The following is a 22,213-nucleotide window of genomic DNA, read 5'->3' as shown; positions in this document are numbered from 1 at the left end:
GTGATGATGAAATTACAACAATATTTATGTACTTTTATAATGTGTACAATTGAAATCACTGTATTAATTTTAAGATTATAACACATCGATGGCAAATATATATTACATATTTTAACGATAGACCTTTTCGCATTTAATCTAATATTAATAGATAGGTATACAGTGTCAAAGTTTGATTCACATGACTCACAGCTATCTGTTTGCCTCCGATAACGGATACTACAATCCAGATAGAGCATGCGTTGAAATGTTTTTTGTAGACTCGACTTCATGTTTATAGTTACACGTCAGTCAAGTCGCACTTTTAATACCGCCGTTTTGTATATATTATATTAATATTTTTGTTATCATATTCAATATTTTTTTCTTATACTTAATAGGTAGTATTACTTCGTGAGTGATTTATAATACATTTTTTAAATTATGAAAATAATAAAAGTAAATAATTGTATATTGTATATTTGTATAATATATGGTTATTTTATATGATTTATATTTTATACACCTCACAAAAAATAAAAATTAACTACACGTTTAGGGGGGAGGGTGAGATTTTAGTAAATTTATAAGGGGGGTGTAGAATGAAAAAGGTTGGGAACCATTGGTCTATACTCTATACGATCAACGCTAAAATGGTTTTCAATCATCAAATGCAAGTAGATATTTTTCCGACAACAATATTGATGAGTATCCGATTTTAGTTACATAATAATATAATATTTATACAATGGTCGCCACTAACAGTTTTAGTAGGTAGGGTTTTTTTTTTGTTTTATGAACGACACGTAGTTTATCGTCTCACCATCCCCTACACGACCAAACATACAAATGCAAAACAATCGTTCAATAAACATTATTAATCAACTTTGTTTTTGGTCGGTTCGATATACCTAGTGAAAAAATACAGAATCAGCCATAACTGGATAATGAATATTATCATTATGATAATCCCACTGTGACATAGCTATAAAGCAGACAGTTGATCAGCTGTAATGTGATTTAAAATAAAATCCAACAGCGGATTCACAGCCATTGTTTGTTTTTAAACGTTAATTATTGCAAGTAGTTTATGAATCGTAATGAAATGATCCTTTGCCGAATTCGTTTAAAATGGAGTACACCGTCTAAAAGTATAGAATGCTTATCGAAATTGCCTATACATGCGCTGGCCTACGGATATAAAACGTAATATTATTATATCAATACGAATATTAATTTGTTGTACTGTTGTAGTGAGCATAAAATCAAACATTTTCATGAAACAATAAAAATATTTATTATTTTTAAATTGGTCGTTATCGCGCATAAATACAATTTGATTATTGTTTACGGTATTTATTGTTATTATTTTCGATTGACCTGTTTTATTATTTCAAGACGAACAACCGTATTCATATTTTTGTTATAAGAATAACAAAATCATCGATAACAAAAACAATTATATTATTATTATTAAATGTATAGTCAAACGTATCAGCGGTATTGTTATAATATATTCTTGTTGAATTATTTTTAATATTAATTGTTAACTCCAAAATGGCAGATCTAATAAAAGACAATCAGGTCTTAAATCTAATATTTAGAGTATAAAATTGTATTATATTAACAAAATATATAATAAAGTCTGTAAACAAAAACTTGTATTTTCATGTAATATAATAATATATATTAGAAAATTGACTAATAAAACTAAGATTGATCAGTAAATAAAATATAATCTAGGATTACGATTCCACAACAATATATTATGTAAATACGTTTAATATTGTCATCAAAGATTTATAGATATCTGTATTCAATTTAAATTGAATCGACATATTTTAAAACGAAAAATATTCTAAACTAAACAATAACATGCATTTGGTAAATACTCGATTTTTTTATCATTTAAAAATATCTGACATTTTAAATAAACATGATTACAGGAGATGGAAAATATCTTAAATATATTTATTTTCAATGCAAAAAAGGGGGATCAAGTGAGTAACGCTCTGCTGTACAGTAAGTATAAAGTGAACTTCGAACATAGAGTAGGTAGGTCACTATAATGGGTATGTTAAATTTGAATCCAATGATAGGTGTCATTGTATACGAAAAACGATTCTGAACAGAGATGATTTATCAGTCTAGGGGCTAGGATATATATATTTTTTCCATTGGTTGATAAAAAGGATGGTTAATGTTTTAATGATCTGAATACCCCAAAATTAAATCTTGTACATAAAATGCCAATTTAAATAATTGGTATATGTCTCAAGTTTCTAAAATTATTTGATAGTAAATCATTATTTTACGAGTGAATTTTGGATTTCGTAAAAATTTTAACTTAGGAAATTTTTTTTTTTAATTGGCCAACGCGCTCAACTTCTTTAATAATTATATTGTAAGTCAAATGTATAGAAAATCTTGTATTAAATTAATTGCAAAAGAACTTGTGAATGCTCATGGTTTTAACGAATTTTTGTCAATATCTGAACTTAAAAAGCTAATAAAAAAAATTCTGACTGTATTCTTATAATTTTTGAATCACTATAAGCTTAACTCACGAGAAATTTTGTATTGCGTTTTAAAATACTTTGACTTAGCCAAAAAAATTGTATATAAAAGAAAAAATATTTTAAATGCCTTTAAATATAGCTTTAAATTAAGCAAAATAATTTGAAAATTAAATTATGTAAAGAAAATGGCAATCAAAATAATTGGTGAAATTTTCAACTATTTATAATTAATACTTTTTGAATAATATCAAATATTAAAAACGAGAATAAATCGTTATCGTTAACATGAATTGTCAACCATAAAATGACTAGCAAATTTTCAAGATTTCAACATATTTCGTAAAAATTTACACTTTAAACACTTATAAAAAAAAAATTATGATTAACGATTTTTGATTTTTTTTTTCAATCATAATATCTTATAAGAAACCTTGTATTAAATTTTCAAGTTTTTTTAAGCTTACAAAATTTTTTATCTATATTTCAAAAAAAAAAATACTTAGAAAAATATTTTTAAAAATTAACTGTGTATAGATAACTTACACTATTATAAACATTTGATGAATATTTCAAATATTTACAGTAATTCATTTTTGAGTTACAACCATATAAAAAATTCGATTTTGTCAAAAACTTGTTTTGCGTGAAAATTTCCGTTTTTCCCGATTTTTTCAAAAACAATAACTGGAAACTTCTTACTTTTAACCAGTAGGTATAATGGGTAATGCACCAAGGATATTCACTTTGCCATCGGAAACTATCTCTGAAGTTTTAAAATGAAGCATTATTTTGACAAGTTATGGTGTTCATACATTTCTCACTCTGTTCAGAATCTAAAATATTAATTTGAAGTCAAGTGTTAAATAAAGTATAATCTATCAATTCGTCGATTCATGTAGAAACGAAAACTTGATGTATGAAGTGTAGAAAAAATCTTCAACGTTAACTTAGAAATTAGAATACAAAAATACGATATTTAAGATAAAAGACAGCGAGCGGTGTTACAATCTGACTCCAAAACACTGATAAATAAAACCACGAGTGTTGTTATTACCTGTCTCTGAATGTCTCAAATATCCCCAGCCGTCTGCGAGCTCTTGTATCGGTCTCTTTTAGTCTTTTATTTATAATCATAAAGGGTGGTGGTCGTAGCGGTGGCAACTCTGCTGTCACATAGGGTTTCGTAATATGGCTTAGTATGCTTGCCGGCTAGTATCTTTATCCGAGTGACATCAAGTTTCGACTTTTCCAAAAAGAGACGTGTGATTATACTTTAATAATTATACTAAAATAATACAATGTTTACGTTCTTCGTCCTGACATCAACATGCTTATGTAAGTAATATTCTTATGCCACGTTATGCGATATTATGTGAGTTATATCATTTGATTTATGTATTATATATATTATATAATATATAATATCATAAAGTTCGTAATATGGGTTACATGCCAGTATCAAAAAACTCGAGTATTAAAATATCTAAGCATTTAGTGGCGTGTAATTAATTAAAGTATAACAGACTAAATTATTCACTAGCACAAAAAAATTACTATAACACACCATTTTATCTGTTGAATTATATATTTAGATATTTAAACGATTTGGGTTAAAACTGATCATGGGAAGTAAATAAGTTTTCAGTAACACTCTTGACGTTAAGAAAATACTTAAAAATAAGCATTCATAAACAATGTTCGATTAACCAGAACTTAATTGTAACACTCAAGGTAAGGCGTCTAGCACATTTTAATATAATTGTATATTATAGGTACTCATTTTACAGCTATATAATCATATAATATATTTTACATTTAATTAGAATTAGATTTACATTATTGAGCAGGCACCAACTGATTCAATTTAAATACTGTCAATTATTGATTTCACCCCATAAAAAACATTTCCACTAGTAACCGAGAGTATTATATAGATAACATTAAGCAACGGTAGATCAAGTTTATGTATAAATCGGCTGATCCATTTAACATAAGATACTCATCATTTTAAAGCTATTATTGTTATTTTTAAATATTTTATTAATTTAAATGAATTAAAAGTGTAAAATATTGGTTTACTACTCAGCTTGTTTAAAATTTAAGTATACTCATACTCATGAACTACTCTTTCGGTCGTATCATTTCATGTATTATTTAAAATACTGTTAACACATTGAAGTAACCGATATCGTCAAAATTTTAACTGTAAATGTATTATTTCGTGTCTTTTTCGGAAATTCAAACATGTCACATGCTACCTACGCTTTTACGATACTTTCACAAAATAATGAATATAATAATACAACACTAAACACACGTTTTCCCATTACGTTTACTTTCAATAGTTTATCGACTTCCCAAATCAACCCCTTTTACATTCCATTCTCACGTGATATCTGAAATTCCTGTTACTTTTCAGCATCTTTTTTAAATTAAATTTTATTATCTACATTTTATTACAGTACTATACGGACTAAAATTAATAACTTACATTTTCTAAAATGTAGTTTTAAGTACACTTTAAGTTCTTAAAAACAAAATTCTAATAAATGAATTGTTTAAATATAAGAATGTAGTATCTATTTTATCTATGCTTGATGAATCAGCCTATAAAATACTATTATAAAACAAATCTCCTCTTCTTCATATCGTGTTCAACATTATTTGCCACGTATAAGTTCTTACCATATCTCCCATTTAATAAAATACCAGTATCATAAAAGATGATTTTAGAAATAATTACTTAAAAAAATTATTTTTTTAAAATATTATATGATAGTAAATGTGAAAAAATGTCCGTTTTATAGATTTATTTTATAAATGACTTGTTTAAATAAAATAAAAAAAAAAACCTATGTGTAATTATACTTCACCAACTTATATTAATTACCTACGCTAAAATATCGTTAACTGCGCATTGTTTTAATATATTATATATTAATTATTGGTTATTCAAATTAAGTCTTGTAGAGATTATTTAAGATTAAGAATAAAGTCAAACAAATGAAAAATATTTTTAAATTTAATTATAAAATATTTCAAACTTTTATGTAGCAAGAAACAAATTGAAGCTGTATTTAAAATGAAAATTAAATTGTTAAGCTACAAATATTTTAGAAATTTCTTTAAAATTATACTTCCAAAATTCAAAATTTCTATCATCTACTCTAAATAGTCTAAAGTGCAGTGATTAATTGTACTTTTAAATTTTAAATTAATACGTCCATTAAGTTAAGTACCTACAATTATTTAATTTGTTTTAAATGTTAAACATCCGCTTTAAGTTGGACATTCTTCACATTTTAATGCACCTTATTTAATGTAAATATATGCAATCAATATATATATATATATTATATACCAGGGGTGGTAAAACCATGACTCGATTTTATCGTAATATTTTTACAAAAAAAATATTATACATATATTTATACATTTTTTTATATAAATTTATATATTATAATATAATAATATGAACTTTTTTTTTTACATTTTTGCTCTTCCATATCTATTAATATATTTTGTGGCTCGTCGAGTCTCTTCTCGCTAGTCACCCCAGTTATATAGTACGTATACTCATGTAGTATGTATATTATAAATTTATGTATTTGTTTTCCAGTTACTTTTTTATGAAACAAATTTTTGTATTATAATCTACAGTGAGATTTTTAAGCCCAAATTTAAATAAAGTCTTGTAATTTACTAAAAATGTCATCTATATAAAATTAGTTAATAATCATTAAAAATTGTAACTCTAGATAATATAATAATATTTATAAATATATAACCCGCGTGTATATTATTTTGACCATTGAAACATCATATTAATGTTAATTGATTTTTTTCGTCTTTCTAATTAAAAAATAACAAAGATTGAGGTAAACCTCTTCCATCCAAAATTAATAATCACGTTCCATTAAACTATGTTAGATTTAGTGAAAAAAGATCTTCGTTTTCTTTGAAATACTCGCTTTCTAGTAATTTTCCAAACGAGTTAAGTTTATTTACTTTTTTCATCGGCATAAAACAAGTGCTCCTAATTTTTATATTTGAAACTCAAATTTAATATCTTCAGTGTGTATATTTGAACAGTCACGATTTTGTATTTGTCTGTAAATTTCCTGGCTAAAGTGAAAAAATCTGACATATATTTTTGTGTTTGTAAATTCAACTGAAATATCGTTCATCGCTGTCTTTTCCAAATCAATTATACTTATGTTGTATGATATGAATTTGATTTAAGAGACTTAATTATAGAAAATATTTGTTTATTAGTTATTTCTTTTTTAACGGAAAGAAATACGTAGTATATTAATATATTAATAGTTTATTTTATTAAAGTATACTGCACGTCTGATTTTATTGTGTATAATTTATGAAATAAATGTGAACTAGATAAAAATGTCATATCAGAAAACAAAATAATCCTAGTTCAATAAAATTTCTAAATTAGATTTTTTGTATATAATAATTATATTTGATCGCCATAACATCTATCACTATCATATTGTAAATTAAAACTAATAAAAACTATACTGAATTAGGATACTTTATAATGTAAATGCATCATTGTACGAGCCTTGAAAATATCTTTCAATTATATTACATCAAAATGTCGTATAATTGTATAATTTATATTATTACATATTATATATTACTGAGTAAACATTGTATCTTCAAAAAGTTACACACTTTAAAAATAAAAAAGTTTAAATTTAAAAAATCATTAAATAGTACAAAAATATTTAAAATTATACCGTCTAAAATATGAGGATATATATTTTTTATAAACATTTAAAGAAGTATTCACATTACACGGTTGTCAGTTAATCGTTTTAAAATTAAAAAAAAATAAAAATATAGTCAAAACTTAGTATTGCATAAATATTCCTGTTACTAAACAATTTTTTTAAATTTTTCTTGATTATTTTGAAAAACGCTTGGAAATTTCATACAAATTCTAGACGCAAATGTAAACTTTTTTTAAAAAAATACACCTCACACCATCACAGTAGAACTAATAGACTCATTCGCTTAACCCTTAATCAAACTTAAAATAAATTCACTCATAACAGAATACACAAACAATATTATAATCTTTATCGTAATATAAATGTTTATTACTTGCATGTAGAAAAGGGTGTGTGCATTCGACGTGTAATCAACGTATACAGTGTAACAGTTTAATTAGTTTCTAGCACATATATTATTATGTCTGACGAACCTATACCAATCAAAAGTTTTAAAATACTCTAGAGTTTCTCGAAATAAATCGGTCCGGTACATTAACCGCGACGACGTTAGGTACACATAAATCAGCGGTCTGCGCTTTTTATACTTTTCTTCCGTCGATGATCAGTCGACTTGCTTTAACTTATTCAGTGATTGTTGGCTAGAATCTAGTTTTTCAGGTGACAAAAAATTTAAACATAAATCCGGAAAATCGAGTATTTGAATGGGGAAAATTTGACAATAACCTAAACCTGGTTTTTTAAGGCATACTCAAAAATACATTACACTTTTTAAATAATAACATAATTATAAATAAGATTGCAGATTTTTCAAATCTTAAATAATATATTACTAAAAAATGATCAATGCCCAGATTATAATCGACATTTTAATCACACCTGAAATTACTAGACCGAATTCAAAATCAATATTTTCGTTAACTGCGAATTTTGGTCACAGCGACACATAAAGATAACCAGTTTACATTGATGCGGACCATTGATGAATCCGGTAACACGTTGACACGGACGAATGAGACCACGGTAGTTGGAACGTCCGCGGACATTAAGTATCCCACTATGTATATTAATACTATATTAACACTTTTATACCGGTGCTTCTTCTTGTATTGCACCGCTGGAATATCCATTGGGATTTTGGTAAGCTACGAGACCAAATTTTGACACAGTAACACGGTTATATAGTAGACGGTGGAAAACTGCTGCCAAATTCATGTTCTAAGACTGACCGACAAGAATTTCAAACATCCCATGAATCAAATAACAAAAACAAATGGACGTTCGCTCATAAATCTTCAGTCGAGTATAACTTAACCTGTTACCTCCAGTGTTGTGTAGAATACCTAAATTAGGAGTGCCCAACCCTCAGCTGCGTTTTCCAACCAACCTAGGATTATTTTATAAAATTAGACATTTCTATAAGTATAAATAAAAATAAAAAACTATTATTACAAAATATCTTTCAGTTTTTTATCTTAATAAAAAAAAATTTATTAGATTGTAGAATATTTAATAAAAATTAAGGTTTTTCTTTAACCAATCACATTCAGTATCATGGAATATCAAAATTCAATATCAATGTTATACTTTTTATTTTGAGACGTTTTAATAATAATCACAATTGAATTTGTAATTTTTTGTTAACAAGAAATATGAATCTACAGTTTTGAATGACAAAAATGAGACAGCGATTATAGGATGGAAATATTTAATATTTTAAACTCACACATTAAGATTCATAAATTCGATTAGTTTTATTGATATCATTATATTATTTGTTACAATATATTATCTATTGTGTATTTTATTAAAATAAATCGGTATATACGACCACAGTATAAATATTAATTTCGAATGTGGCCAGCAAGTTGAAAAAGGTTGCACACACCTGATATAAATTAAGTTAGATACCTTAATATATAGATTCAACTATAATACTATCCAATCTAAATAAATTTAAAATAGTATTACAATTATACCTAAAACAGAAATCATAACTGCCCAAAAATGATTGAAGCCCAAATTAAAATTCGAGTTTTATATAATTAAAAATATGAATATATTTTTTTATTTTTTAAGTGAGAGATATTAATTTTTCTATGCTAATAATTATTATAATATACTGATTACATTAATGTATTAACTTTTATGTAAATTTATTAACTTATACTTTATAACACGTGGTTTTATATTATTATATGTTATTTGTAAAAATTATAACTTGTATATTATATGTATAATAAAATACCTACTATTTTAAAAAATAATTAAATTTAATATAATACAATTTTAAAACTTAAAACGATGTATTTTTAACTAAATAATTATTTCAAAAAATACCTATCATCTTACATAGATAATTATTGTGTTATTTTATACAATACTAGCTTTTTTTGAATAAAACGTTAAATGAGACACAAAAAATTATCTTTCAAGTCCCTTTAAAAAAATCAAAAGAAAAATATTACATCTTAGATATATTGTTTATCGAAAATAGATTTTAAAGCAGTTAAATTGTATTCAAAAAAATATTTTGTCCAAATATTATAGTTTCATAAACTATTAAAAAAAAAATAATAAATAATCCATTTTTGTGTTAATGATTTCATAAAAAACAAAATGGTGTTCCATGATTACAATAAAAAGTCTACCAAGTTAAGTTCATGGTGTGCATAACCACGTAGCTAATTTAACCATTACTACATTAACGATTTGTATTGTGTAAGTAAACGGAAAATTTTGGTCCCCGATTACTAGCATCCATTATAATAGTATACACATCAGAGTATCCAAAACAAATCATTAGCCCATAGCAGACTTGGCAAATTCAGACGTCTAATATAAACGTGATCTGAAATTCCATCTAGTGTGGAGATATACGTATTATTATATTGTTTTTGTTAAGATATAAAATTTATAGAATCGCAAAGTCGATAGTGTATAATATTGTCGTTGAAATAAATTCGTTCGGTACTAATAATATCTACAGTGTAATAAATTGCAGGCGAACTGTAAAATACAACAATTTATTATGTAACGTTTAAATATCTACGAACGTCAACATTGTTAAAACAATACGTTTACAAATAAATATCAATAAATTTACGTATATATATATAAATATAATTACTGCATCTTAACCACTAAGTGTGATAACTGACGTTTTCACGAAAATCTGAACATTTCATGAAGTAGGTCCTACTTAGTAGGGTAATTATTTATCAATACATAATATATTTAATGATTATATTAGATATTCGCTTGGTGTAATACAATTTATTTTTTTGATTGTATTTATTAACTACCATTTACGTATTTTTATCTTTCTAAAGCAGTATTAGAAATCCAAACCATTATATAACTACAACAGTGGAAGATTACAATTTTACATTTTGGTTTTATATGACTAAAATACACGTGTAATATTCTACTGTACTTCTCCTATACGTATATGTCAGGTATATTCATTCATTTTGTGACTGCAAAGTGCAAATAAATAAATGATAACTTATACCATTAAAAAGTTGATTGTGAGATGGTGTATCCCCCTCTATCTCTAGATGTCTGTATTTCTAGTGATAAACCTACAACTAATATACTAATATTGGTATTTTGATTTATAATAATTCTGTAATTTTGGTATAGCTATTAACGATTGCGTCAAGTTTTGCTTTTACTCCTCAATAATTGTAATGTACTATTAAGTTTTTTCCAGGTATGAAGAAAATCTGAGAATAAATTAGGCTACAACCATCATAATCAATAATTGGAAAAATATATTAGAGCATTTAAACGAATGAGATTTTCAGGTAGGTCATACAAACTGCTCAAGCGATTTGTGTTTAACCAAACAAGAAACTATTAACCCAGCTCAACAGAATTATTGATTGAGTGTTTCTTCCCCGTAGGTCTTGCTTTAAGTGATACTCACAGTGGAATCCTTCCATAGTTTACCTAGGTCCTTGCAAAACTTAGTGAACGTTTTGATAATATGTTTATAACTCGTGTACTGTTGTGGATATAGGAAACGCAATTGATTTTAAATGCATAATATAATTTTGGCTAAATTATAAATTAATTCAATTAATTCAATATGTAACCGAACGAATTATAAATTTATAAGGTTACTTATAAAAAAATCAAGTATCTAATTAAAGTTTATATTTAAAACGAATATATTTGGTGATATAAATACTTAAGGGATTTCTTCAAATCAATTTTAAATTATAGAAACTTTACAATACACTTATATACGTTATTAATAGTACAATTGTATAATGTATACAGTGTTTTTTTTTGGTAGCTATGAAAATTATTTATCAGTTATTGACTTAAAATCAAAATGTCTAACAATTTACATGAAATTATATTTAAATTATAAAAACTTAAACAAGTATTAAAATAACATAATAATTATAATCGTTTTTAAATGTAAAGAACGAGCATTTACGACTTTGTTTGTTGTACTAATCTATATATTACGATAAATTATTGACCCTGATATTTCAATGAACTACATTTTTCAATTATAAAATATTAAATTATATAAAATATAATAGTATAGTAGGATTGTCATTTTATAAATATAACTTTTACAATTTAACAACAAACTATTAGAATTCAAATCATATTTTAGTTTGAAAATTTATCATCTGTTGATCCAAATTATTAGTGTTCAAACGATTTAATACTATTTTTAAATTAATTTAAATACTTAATATTATAAAAATCATTTACTAGAAATTATACCTGAACAGTGTAAACGAATGGTAAAATACAAAGATTACAAATAAGTACATCAATAAACTATATACACATTTATATTTTTAAAACTTTATTTAAATGTGTAAATTGAACTAAATGAAATCGAATGATTCTCAGTACATAATATTATAATAGTTTAAACATATACTCAAGCACGTACCTATTGTACAATAAATTAATATAATATTTTTTTTCTCTACTTCATATAAATACCTAATTTTTTAACGATAGCGCCATCAACATACTATACGAGAAACTAGAGATTATAAACACTAGTTTAATATTATGAACGAATCTTCTAACATTTGACCTGAAAAGATTTATTATATTTTCTATAGCCAATTTATTTAACTTGAGCCAGCCATCAAAAAAAACCATTCTAAAAGATACCAGGTAATTAATTAAAACTATCATTAATTTGTACCTTATACATAATATATATATATATATATAGGTATATATTATATTATATTTTAAAAATAATAAGCTGGAGATATTATGCAGTTTTTTTTTTTACGCGATGAATTAAAAACCGGCAGTCTTTATACAAATTTCTATTGTTTAAATTGTATGCATATTCAAGATAATAATATTATATGATATAAATAGTGTTTTTGAAGCGTACAGAAACAAATAACAATTACATTACCGGCCCTAAATTCACGTTAACTGTTTACGATCCGGTGTACGTATATTATGGTGAGTGGGTAATTTAAATGTTAATTTCGAAACAAACGTAATATGTACGAGTCCCGTTATCCTTTTTATTTTTTTTGAAAACCTTAAAATATAGAGAAGAGTATAGAACATACATAAATGTTATGTAATTTAGGACCCGTTTTAGGTAGTTAAGGGAAATGAGTATACTTTCAGAAGCTGAATCTAGGACTCCTCGAAAAGGTAATGTGAGTATTAAATGTCACTACGTTTTGATACTCGTATGGTTTTTATGATTTTTATATAAATTCAACGACTCCCAGTCCGCTATTCAAAGGTTCTATGGGTTCTTTTATTGACAAATAATTAAATCAAATAAATTAGTTTTGCAGAATGTGAACATCATTACACTTTTTAAATCTATTTACCAATCACCGAATGTCAGATTGATTTTTCTTTTCAACAAATGTCATTCTCGATTTATTTATGTTTTCATTCCATCTGAGTATATAATTTATTAAAATGGAAACATTGTTTGATGAAATAAATAATAATTAACTGGCCAGTAATCGAGTGAGAAGGTGTCTATAAATTTAAAACGTCTGTATCGAAAAAAAAAATAATAATAATAGGTTGTTTTAAAACATTTTTTAAAACATTTACGTACTATGCAATAATGTAATAGTGAACTATCTAAAGTCTAGACTCTAGACGTCTGACAAAATTGAAAAAAGCACACGTGTATTTCTTGTTTTGTAATGCAACTCTTTTGTGCATTTTATTGTAAAATAATTAAAAACAAATAAATGGTAATTGTAATTTATAGTATTTTAGTTTTTTTCAAATGATGTAACAAACGTATTTTCAGTTTTTGAATAACGTTCTTATTGTTCGTTATAAGAAGACAATGCCGTTTTTTGTCTCGTTGATATTATAATAATAATTACTTATTAAAATAAAAAAATGATTAGATATTCAAATAATTTATGATTGTTATGTTTTATTTTACGAGATTGACGTCAGCTATTTGCATTTTTCACGTTTTCCAGATTTTCTTAAGATTTACTGAAAATAGATGAAATCCTTTGGTGTCAGTTTATGAATAACTATTATAGTACCATCTGAAACATAGCAAAATATATTATAATACAGCAACGGTATTATTAACTGTATGGATGTGAAGTTTAATTATTTACAAACAATGTTTCTATTTTATTTAACTACTAATGAAAAGTTATAAAGTACAATTAAACATTTAAAATAAAAAAATTATAAAAATAATTTTGTGTTATGAACATTCTGTTTTATTGAGATTTTGAGTAAAATTTTCCAAACACTGTCGTTTTTTACAGTATTTATGGTATCCATATTATATTAATAAGGTCTCACGTCCGAAAAAATCAATGCATTTAGAAGTTCTTAGAATATTATAATAATACTTTATGTTTTATTAAAAAATATTCAAAATAATAAAATACATTATATAAAATAATATTTTAATTTTATATTTAAAATGTTATAGTTAAAATATTGAAACTTCTTGTTTGTTAGGCCAAATCTATATTATCTCTCAATAATGAGTAACTACTTTTTTCCCTTGTCTATTTTCATCCAAAATATAAACATTTTCCAAATTTTTCCATCGTTACAAGTTTTCTGCATAATCAAAATAAGAAAATTTTTAAGTATAAAATAATACTTTTTTTCTTATATATAATAATACATATTCTGATATTCATAATATTTAATAGCTACAAATAAAATAAAAAATAATTTGTATATACCATATAGGTTATGTAACCTAACAATTAATATCAAGGTGTTAAACTAATATATTATATTTACTGATAAATTATTACTAATTATATTTTTTTATGATTATAAGACCTCGCATAATCTGACCGAAATGAAAATTACAATATAATTTAAGGATTACGTAGAGCTAAATTTCAACAACCTTAGGTGGCCTATAAGCCTATTTCATTAAATATATATTTCAGGATATATATATTTTTTTAATTTAGCTATTAAATTTTTTTTTTTCTGAAAACATTAAATTTCTATTAAAATATAATTATTATAATAATTATATATCTATAATCTATTATGTTTTTTTATTAACTTCTGAATCAATAACACCTTACCCATAAAACAGTGTGAATAGGTTCATTGTACCTATAGATAATATTTTTAAAATATCATTGAATATAATTAAATTCATAATATAAGTAAAAATGTTAAATCTCAACGAATAATGTTTTTAAATCATAACAAAATAATTAACAATGTTATTTGTCATTAACATATTATGTAATTGTCTCCAAATTTAAACTTCAAATACTTGATTGTACAATGTACATATTTTAGGTACTTTAGTTCCAGTATAAACTATTTTAGAAATATTGTATTAAGTTCTAAAATTTCAGCTATAAATATCGAATATATTATAAATTTTTTACCGTAAAATACTTCTGGTTAAAAAATGTTTGTGACTGAACATTTTACAAAAATCTTAACTTCAAATGCATATAAAAAATATATCATTTTCATGCAGCAGATATAAGAACAATTTATGATTTACATAGTATTAAATTTTTTTAAATTTGTTGTTATGTTTTAAATCTTATAAAAAAACTATACGTACTGAATTTTCAAATTTTTGGTATAAACAGAAAATTTTTATTATCTAACTACAAAATAATATGCCAATATCAAAATGTTGACAAATTTCGTCAAAAATTGAATTTAAATAATGCTAATAAAAATATAGGAACCATACATTTTTGATATTTTTTTATTAATAAATGAACAACTTATTAAAAATCTTGTATAAATTTTCAAGAAATCATTAATCATTTAATATTTTTATCGAAATTTATAAAATAAAAACTTTAAAAAATTAATTTTCTTATATATAGTTCAAAAACAGTCAACACATTTTGATACCTATCATGTATAGAAAATAATCACAACCATTAAATGAAAATTTTAAGTTTTTATAGTTACTTGTTTTTTAGTTACTCCAAAAACAACGCAATAGATCTTATCAAAAACTAGATTTGTGTAAAACTTTGCGTTTATTTAAATTTTTGTTTTACTTTTTTCTCAGCTATTTTTCAAGCACACATAAATTTCGATTCACCATCTAACTAATAAAATCATAGGACAAATAATCAAAATTTTATCTTATTTTATTAAATATTCAATATCCTTTTATTAGGACTATTAGATTATAAAAAAGTATTACGCGCCATTTTCAAATTAATAAAAGTATGGTTTCACTCAAAATCTAAAATATTTAGTTATTGCAAATTTGTTTTTGATTTTTATTTTTCCAATGCAATTTTCTTAATGTGTTATCACTTAAAAAAATAATACATATATTTAAACTTTATTTTTTAGTAAATATTTATAATATGCTTATAATTAAATAAATTATAGAAACAAATAAAAATGGTTATTAATAAGCTACTATTTCTGATAAAAACTTTTTATGAAAGCCTTCGTATACGTATTATTTTATTTTATCGCATTACTAGTACATCAGGTCGTAAGAAGCTTTTTATGTGCTTAATAATTATTTTAAATTCTAAGAACAGTCAGAGATAAGAGGGCATGGTTGGTACTACGGAAATGCACTCTAGTCTAAGGCAATATGATCCTGATGGTTACCGAATAAAAATGTGAGACTCACTGTTTTATAGAAAGATTAAGCGAATTACTAAAATCCACTCCAATTGCACTGTCGTTAGAGGTTGGAAAAATCGATATATGTAATTACAGGTCAGACAAGAGAAGTAATACGTATGTCTTAGACCTGTACTGCGGTTTCAGCTAAAAGATAGAGATTAAGCCACTTGGGTATACTGGTTACCTTATTATTTACATGTGAGATTATATATATTATACTGTTAGGAGGTACGGTCTCCCAATTGTCATCAGTTTGAACACTACAAATCTAAGAAAAAGAGTAATCCGGACAGCGATTCTAATCGATAAGTGCAAAAAAATATATTAGTCCCTTTAAATAATGTTCTTGAGCGAAATATCCGAATTGGTTCAGAAACGTCTAAATTGGTTTCCGGTTTGATAAAGAGGGTTTATCCGAAATCATGCAAGAACAAGATAACTCCATTTTTTTGAAAAATGTTTATTTTTAAGAAAAAAATTACGAGTATATTTGTACAAGAACGAGATAACTCCGATCATTAGTAGAGGAAATATAAAGTAAACGGATTTGTCTGATTAGAAGTCTTAGGTTTCCTTGAATAGTATGTTTCAATGACCCAAGTACAATTTTAATATAATATGTCTATTAGAAAAACTATTTTAAATATCGGTTTGCACAAACTTGTAGTATATATTTTTAAAATACCACATACTTAAATCTACACGATCCGCTACAAAAATAATATTTTATAGAATTTAAGAATTTTTTTTTAAGTTAGAAAAAATAAATAAATAAGTCACTAGTTGGAATTTAAAATACTGTGTCAAAATCTATAATAATAGTAAAATTTAGTATAATAGCTATATTCACTAATATATTTCACTATAAATATTAATATAATATTGTGATAAATAAATAAAATTATGTAAATAAAATACTAAATGCAACAATAATAATTATTGATGATTTATTAAATTAAATCTTATGTCTTTTACTTTCAACGCTCAATATAATTTAAAAAATTATACATCATGGATTTATGAAACAAATAAATTCAAAATCAATAATGCTCAATATAATTTAATAAATTTTCATGGTTTAATATTTATTATAAAAATAATTCTACATTGTAAATTTCAACAATAAATAAATACAATTTAAAATAAAATATTATTAATTATTTTATAACAATTATTGGTGAACATAAGAAACCTAATATATACGGCGTAGTAATAACTTTACATCCGACAAATACTGCAACATAATATTCATTAAAAGAGTCTATAGACAGCAGTTATTTTAATAATGTAAAGACTTAAAACCGTTATCTATCTGATTATGATTTGTAATTAAATTTTTATTTTTGTCAACACAGTCGAACGGAAAATTGAATTTAAAATGCATTCCAAATGAATCTTGTGTTGGCGTCGTCCAGAGGTCTGCATTTTTCTTTAGTACTTTAGTCATTGATTTCCAATAGCACATATATCCATTAGTAATTAATTGATTGAAGGTTGACATTATCAACTAAAATATAATAAAAGCGAATTCGTTAGAAATAAAAATTTAATAGGTATAATGGTTATTAAGACTTAACATGCTAAAGGTCTAAACTCACATAATATACATTATTTTACACGAGAAAGTGTCCTACACATTGATAGTGATATTTACTACCTTAATCATGTTTAATCTAATAAATTATTTTTTTATTATTTAGTAATCAATAGGCAATGGAACAATACTCTTAAAGAATTTAATTGAGAAATTATTATTAAAAAATTCAAAATTAGCTATATTTATAACCTATTTGAGTCTTATATTAATTGACCGAATTATAACTCTGACAGGATTTTAAATCATAATAATTTTTATTATATTAAGCTATTTAACAATTCGTGTCAAATTATATTTATATTTATAATACTAGATCTAAAACAAATTTGAAAATTGAGATACGAAAATTCAACAAAATATTTATATAGAAAAAAAAATTGTTACAAACCAAAATAACTAATTATTTTTAATATTATTTGCGTGATAAGAGTTAAAATGTTTTGATTAAAATTCAATAAAATAAAATATACTGTTTTGTAATAAGTTTCGTTTTAAATTTCATTTTTTGTAAGTTATGAGTTTACGGCTTTTTAAAAAATCACATTTTACTCGAATCCATGAACATAAATATACTGAATTTTAATGCTACTTATTCTAGTCCTCATGAATAAGTATAATAGGGAGATATAAATAAATGTGTAAATGACGTTTGCAATGTAAATGATTGAAGACTAAGATAACTTTAAACATAATAATTATAATTAAATTTTTCGTACACTAAAATTACCTAACAATAATAAACCAACCTTCAGTATTTCAGTTTTATCTGCTCCATTGTAGAATTCGTCAAAATATGACCCATAATTGTATTTACAAGCTTCGACGTTATCTAGTACCGATTTTAGATCCTATAAAATAGTAAATACAAATTTTGTTGAGAGTTCACATGCCCAATTGGGAAATTGTCAACGATTATCTGGCATTATGTAGAACTAATGTAATTTTTTATTATGTATATACTTTCTTGGAAATATGATATTTTTCGCTCAAACTAATGTTGTCCTCCGTCAACTTAATCGTTTTTTCAATATTAATGTTATTGGATAAAATATCCTGTATCATAAAAGTTTTGCATAATGATTTGTAATATTTGTCTTCATTTTCACTTTCCAATCTCTATAATATTAGCTTAACGTATAATTATTTTATTGGAATAGCATTTTTGAATAAATATTAAATGTATACAAACAGCTAATAAGTGTCATTTAACGGTATTACTAAATACCTTAACTAATACCTTTAACAAAAGCGTAGTTGTTTTATTGGTGCAATTAGTGATTTTCATTTGCTGATCAAGGAATTCATTTTTATCATCTTTTTCAGCTATAAATAAAAATTAAAGATAAAATATATAGTTTAATATTCCCAATCTTCAAAGTATTAAGGTTAATATATCACGAAACATAACGTCAAATTGATTGTTTCATTGTAAAATACTAAAATTAATAGAAGGTAGGCAAGTGGATACCATTCTGCTTTACAGAAGGTGTCAAGTGGAATACTGTAATGGCGAATGTGCTGAATCTAAATTCAATTTTATATCATTGTAAACAAAAAATAATTCTAAGTCTGCCAACCTATTTTATGATGTATATATATATTTTTTATATAGCAATTAAATTAGTTTATTTCATTATTAATACTACGCTAGGTTGATTAAATTTTATCTCAAAATAATGTATGTATGACGTAATAATGTATTATTTAATAGGCTAATAATTAAGTTTATATAACTATTATATTATAAGTGCTAAACTATATTTTTTCAAATATTTCCAAAAAAACAGAAATAAAAAAATTAAATAAATATAGTTATTACCTTTAAAATTAAATTAATACTATTAATAAAAAAGTCGGCAAGTGGAAACCGCTCTACTGTACATTAGGGGGTGGGATGGACCTCGGACTAGGGTAGGTTAAATTTGAATGCAATGATAAGTATCATTGTACATGGAAAACGATTCTGAACGGAGGTGATTTGTGAGTTTAGAATATTTAACGTTAGATATAAATATAAACAATTTTATGATTTTTGAAGTACAAAATAATTTGCAAATACTCATGATTTTGACGAATTTTTGTCAAAATTTGAACTTCAAATGCTAATAAAAAAAAATTGTGCATATGTATTCGTATAAATTTTTTAACACTATAAGAAAAACATATGAGGAACTTTGAATAAAATTTTCAAGTATTTTGAATGGGCCAAAAAAATTCTACCGACACTTCAAAAAAAAATTCACATAAAAATCGAAAATTTCAGTGGCCTATAAATAACACAAAAAAAGTCAACAATTTTTAAAAATTTAACTGTTAACTGTATATAGATAACACTAACATAAACATTTGGTGAAAATTTCAAGTATTTACAGTGATTAGTTTTTGAATTACAACCATATAAAAAAATCGATTCGGTCAAAAACTGGTTTTGCGTAAAAATTCCCGTTTTTCCGTCATTTTTTTTTTTGTTTTTCTCGATTTTTTTGAAAACTGTTGGAAAATGTTAACTTTTTACCTGTATAATGCACCAAGGATATTCAATTTTACATCGGAAACCACCCCCATAGTTTGAAATTGGAGCATTATTTCGACTAGTTATGATGTACACAGACACAAAAAAAAAAAACACACATCATTCTAAAATCAATACATTCATCACTTCGTTCAGAATTTAAAAAAAAACATACATCATTGTAAAATCAATACATTCATCACTCCGTTCAGAATCTAAAATTACTTTGCACTTCTATAATTTATCAAAAACCAAAATAGATTTATTTTTCAAGATAATATAAAAAAAATCATATAATTACATACTTATAATCAATTTATTTTATGTTTCAATGTTTAACTCACCCAATAATCTTTGTATTTCTTCAAATTGATAATTAATCTTTGAAGTAATTATTCTGTTATTATATAAAGCATCATTTAATTCATTTTCGTATTCTTTTTTTGTTTTTTTAAAACTATTAATTTCATTCATTAACTTTTTTTTAAACAAACCTAAAAAATATATCAAAGTTTAGTTTAAGTTGAAAAATTATTTTATTATGATTTAACTTTGTTTTTCTATTTGTATGTTTAGCCTATTAAGACTGACTTTCATTTCATAATATTTTTGATTTTTCAATTCAATAGTTTTTTCAATTTTTTGTGTCTTTCTATATTGCCTTTTTATTTCCTTCATAATATCGGGTAACGACATTTCATCTACAACATTTAATAATGATATTAATACATTTTGGATAGATAAAATATGCTTGACATACCAGTCATAATCTATCGTAACAAAATATAGTTAATTTTTATCACGGTAAATCCTTTCCTATTTAGATTTTAGATTTCTTAGTTTATAAGTATAAATAAATAATAACTCAATGTAAAACAAAAAGAAAAACACAAAAATAACTATTAAAGATTAAAGATTGGAAAACAAACTGTGATATTACAGTGTTTATTTACTTGATGGACAAATAAAATAAAAAAATATAGAAATGTAAATACATGCCTAGCAACAAGAAAACATTTTCCAACGAATGTCAATGAAAAAAAAAAAAATAAAATTTGTCATATATGTTAAAATATATGATCAGCCTGTATGTAACATTACGATAATGTCTTTGAAAATTGAAATTGTACAATATTATATTTTTTAGATAATATTGTATTCAATATTGACAAATTTAACATTACTGTTATATTTATAGATATATTTTCAACTACTATTCAAATTGTACTTTATTACATTATTGTTTAATATTTGTATCATAATATTATTACTATTCATTTTTATTGAATACTGTTATTTATTATTCTTAATTATTTTGGCGATAATTATTTTTAAATTTTAATAATATCTAAGTATGAATATTTTTTTTACTATATTTAGATATGTAAAAATTAATTGAATACGAATAGAAAGTAAATGTAAAACCGCTAGTGACATTTTTCAAATCAGGTTTTTACTCCTTAAAGTTTAAACAAATAAATTTTTTGTACGTTTGTTGTAAAGAAGATGAATGTAAAGTTTGATATTGATTGACTATTTTTATTCTCATCAAATATCAATTTTAAACATACAATATAGTATGGAGGTAGGTGAAATATTTTACTAAATATATATTCACAATTTTTGTAAATCTCTTGTCTATCTTTGACGCTTTATAATGACTGCAATAGAAAAATGAACCGCCGCTATTTTAAAGGTCTGATTATATTTGCATATTATTATGATACTGCAGGTCAAACTGTCA

At 24.2% G+C, this 22,213-nt stretch overlaps 1 protein-coding gene across 3 annotated transcripts; it reads right to left on the bottom strand.

Moving 5' to 3' along the window:
* Nucleotides 1–17,433: 17,433 nt before the first annotated feature.
* On the bottom strand, nucleotides 17,434–21,442 carry LOC114124751 (uncharacterized). 3 transcript variants are annotated; one of them, XM_050206171.1, is made up of 7 exons: nucleotides 21,230–21,442; nucleotides 21,021–21,170; nucleotides 20,814–20,963; nucleotides 19,183–19,280; nucleotides 18,918–19,073; nucleotides 18,704–18,805; nucleotides 17,434–17,867 (listed from the first exon to the last, which is right to left on the bottom strand). In XM_050206171.1, exons 1-7 carry the CDS (start codon nucleotides 21,234–21,236, stop codon nucleotides 17,640–17,642), a joined length of 891 nt encoding a protein of 296 aa, XP_050062128.1. In that variant the 5' UTR covers nucleotides 21,237–21,442; the 3' UTR covers nucleotides 17,434–17,639. The 3 variants fall into 3 exon arrangements, with proteins under 3 accessions (XP_050062128.1, XP_050062129.1, XP_050062130.1); XM_050206172.1 differs by having other exon boundaries at nucleotides 19,195–19,280; nucleotides 21,230–21,441; XM_050206173.1 differs by lacking the exon at nucleotides 21,230–21,442 and having other exon boundaries at nucleotides 21,061–21,145.
* Nucleotides 21,443–22,213: the final 771 nt, after the last annotated feature.

This window comes from Aphis gossypii, chromosome X, assembly GCF_020184175.1.
Source record: "Aphis gossypii isolate Hap1 chromosome X, ASM2018417v2, whole genome shotgun sequence".
In the NCBI taxonomy this organism is placed as follows: domain Eukaryota; kingdom Metazoa; phylum Arthropoda; class Insecta; order Hemiptera; family Aphididae; genus Aphis; species Aphis gossypii.
Note: the sequence above shows the minus strand (reverse complement) of the source record. Positions and strands in the feature narration are given on the sequence as shown.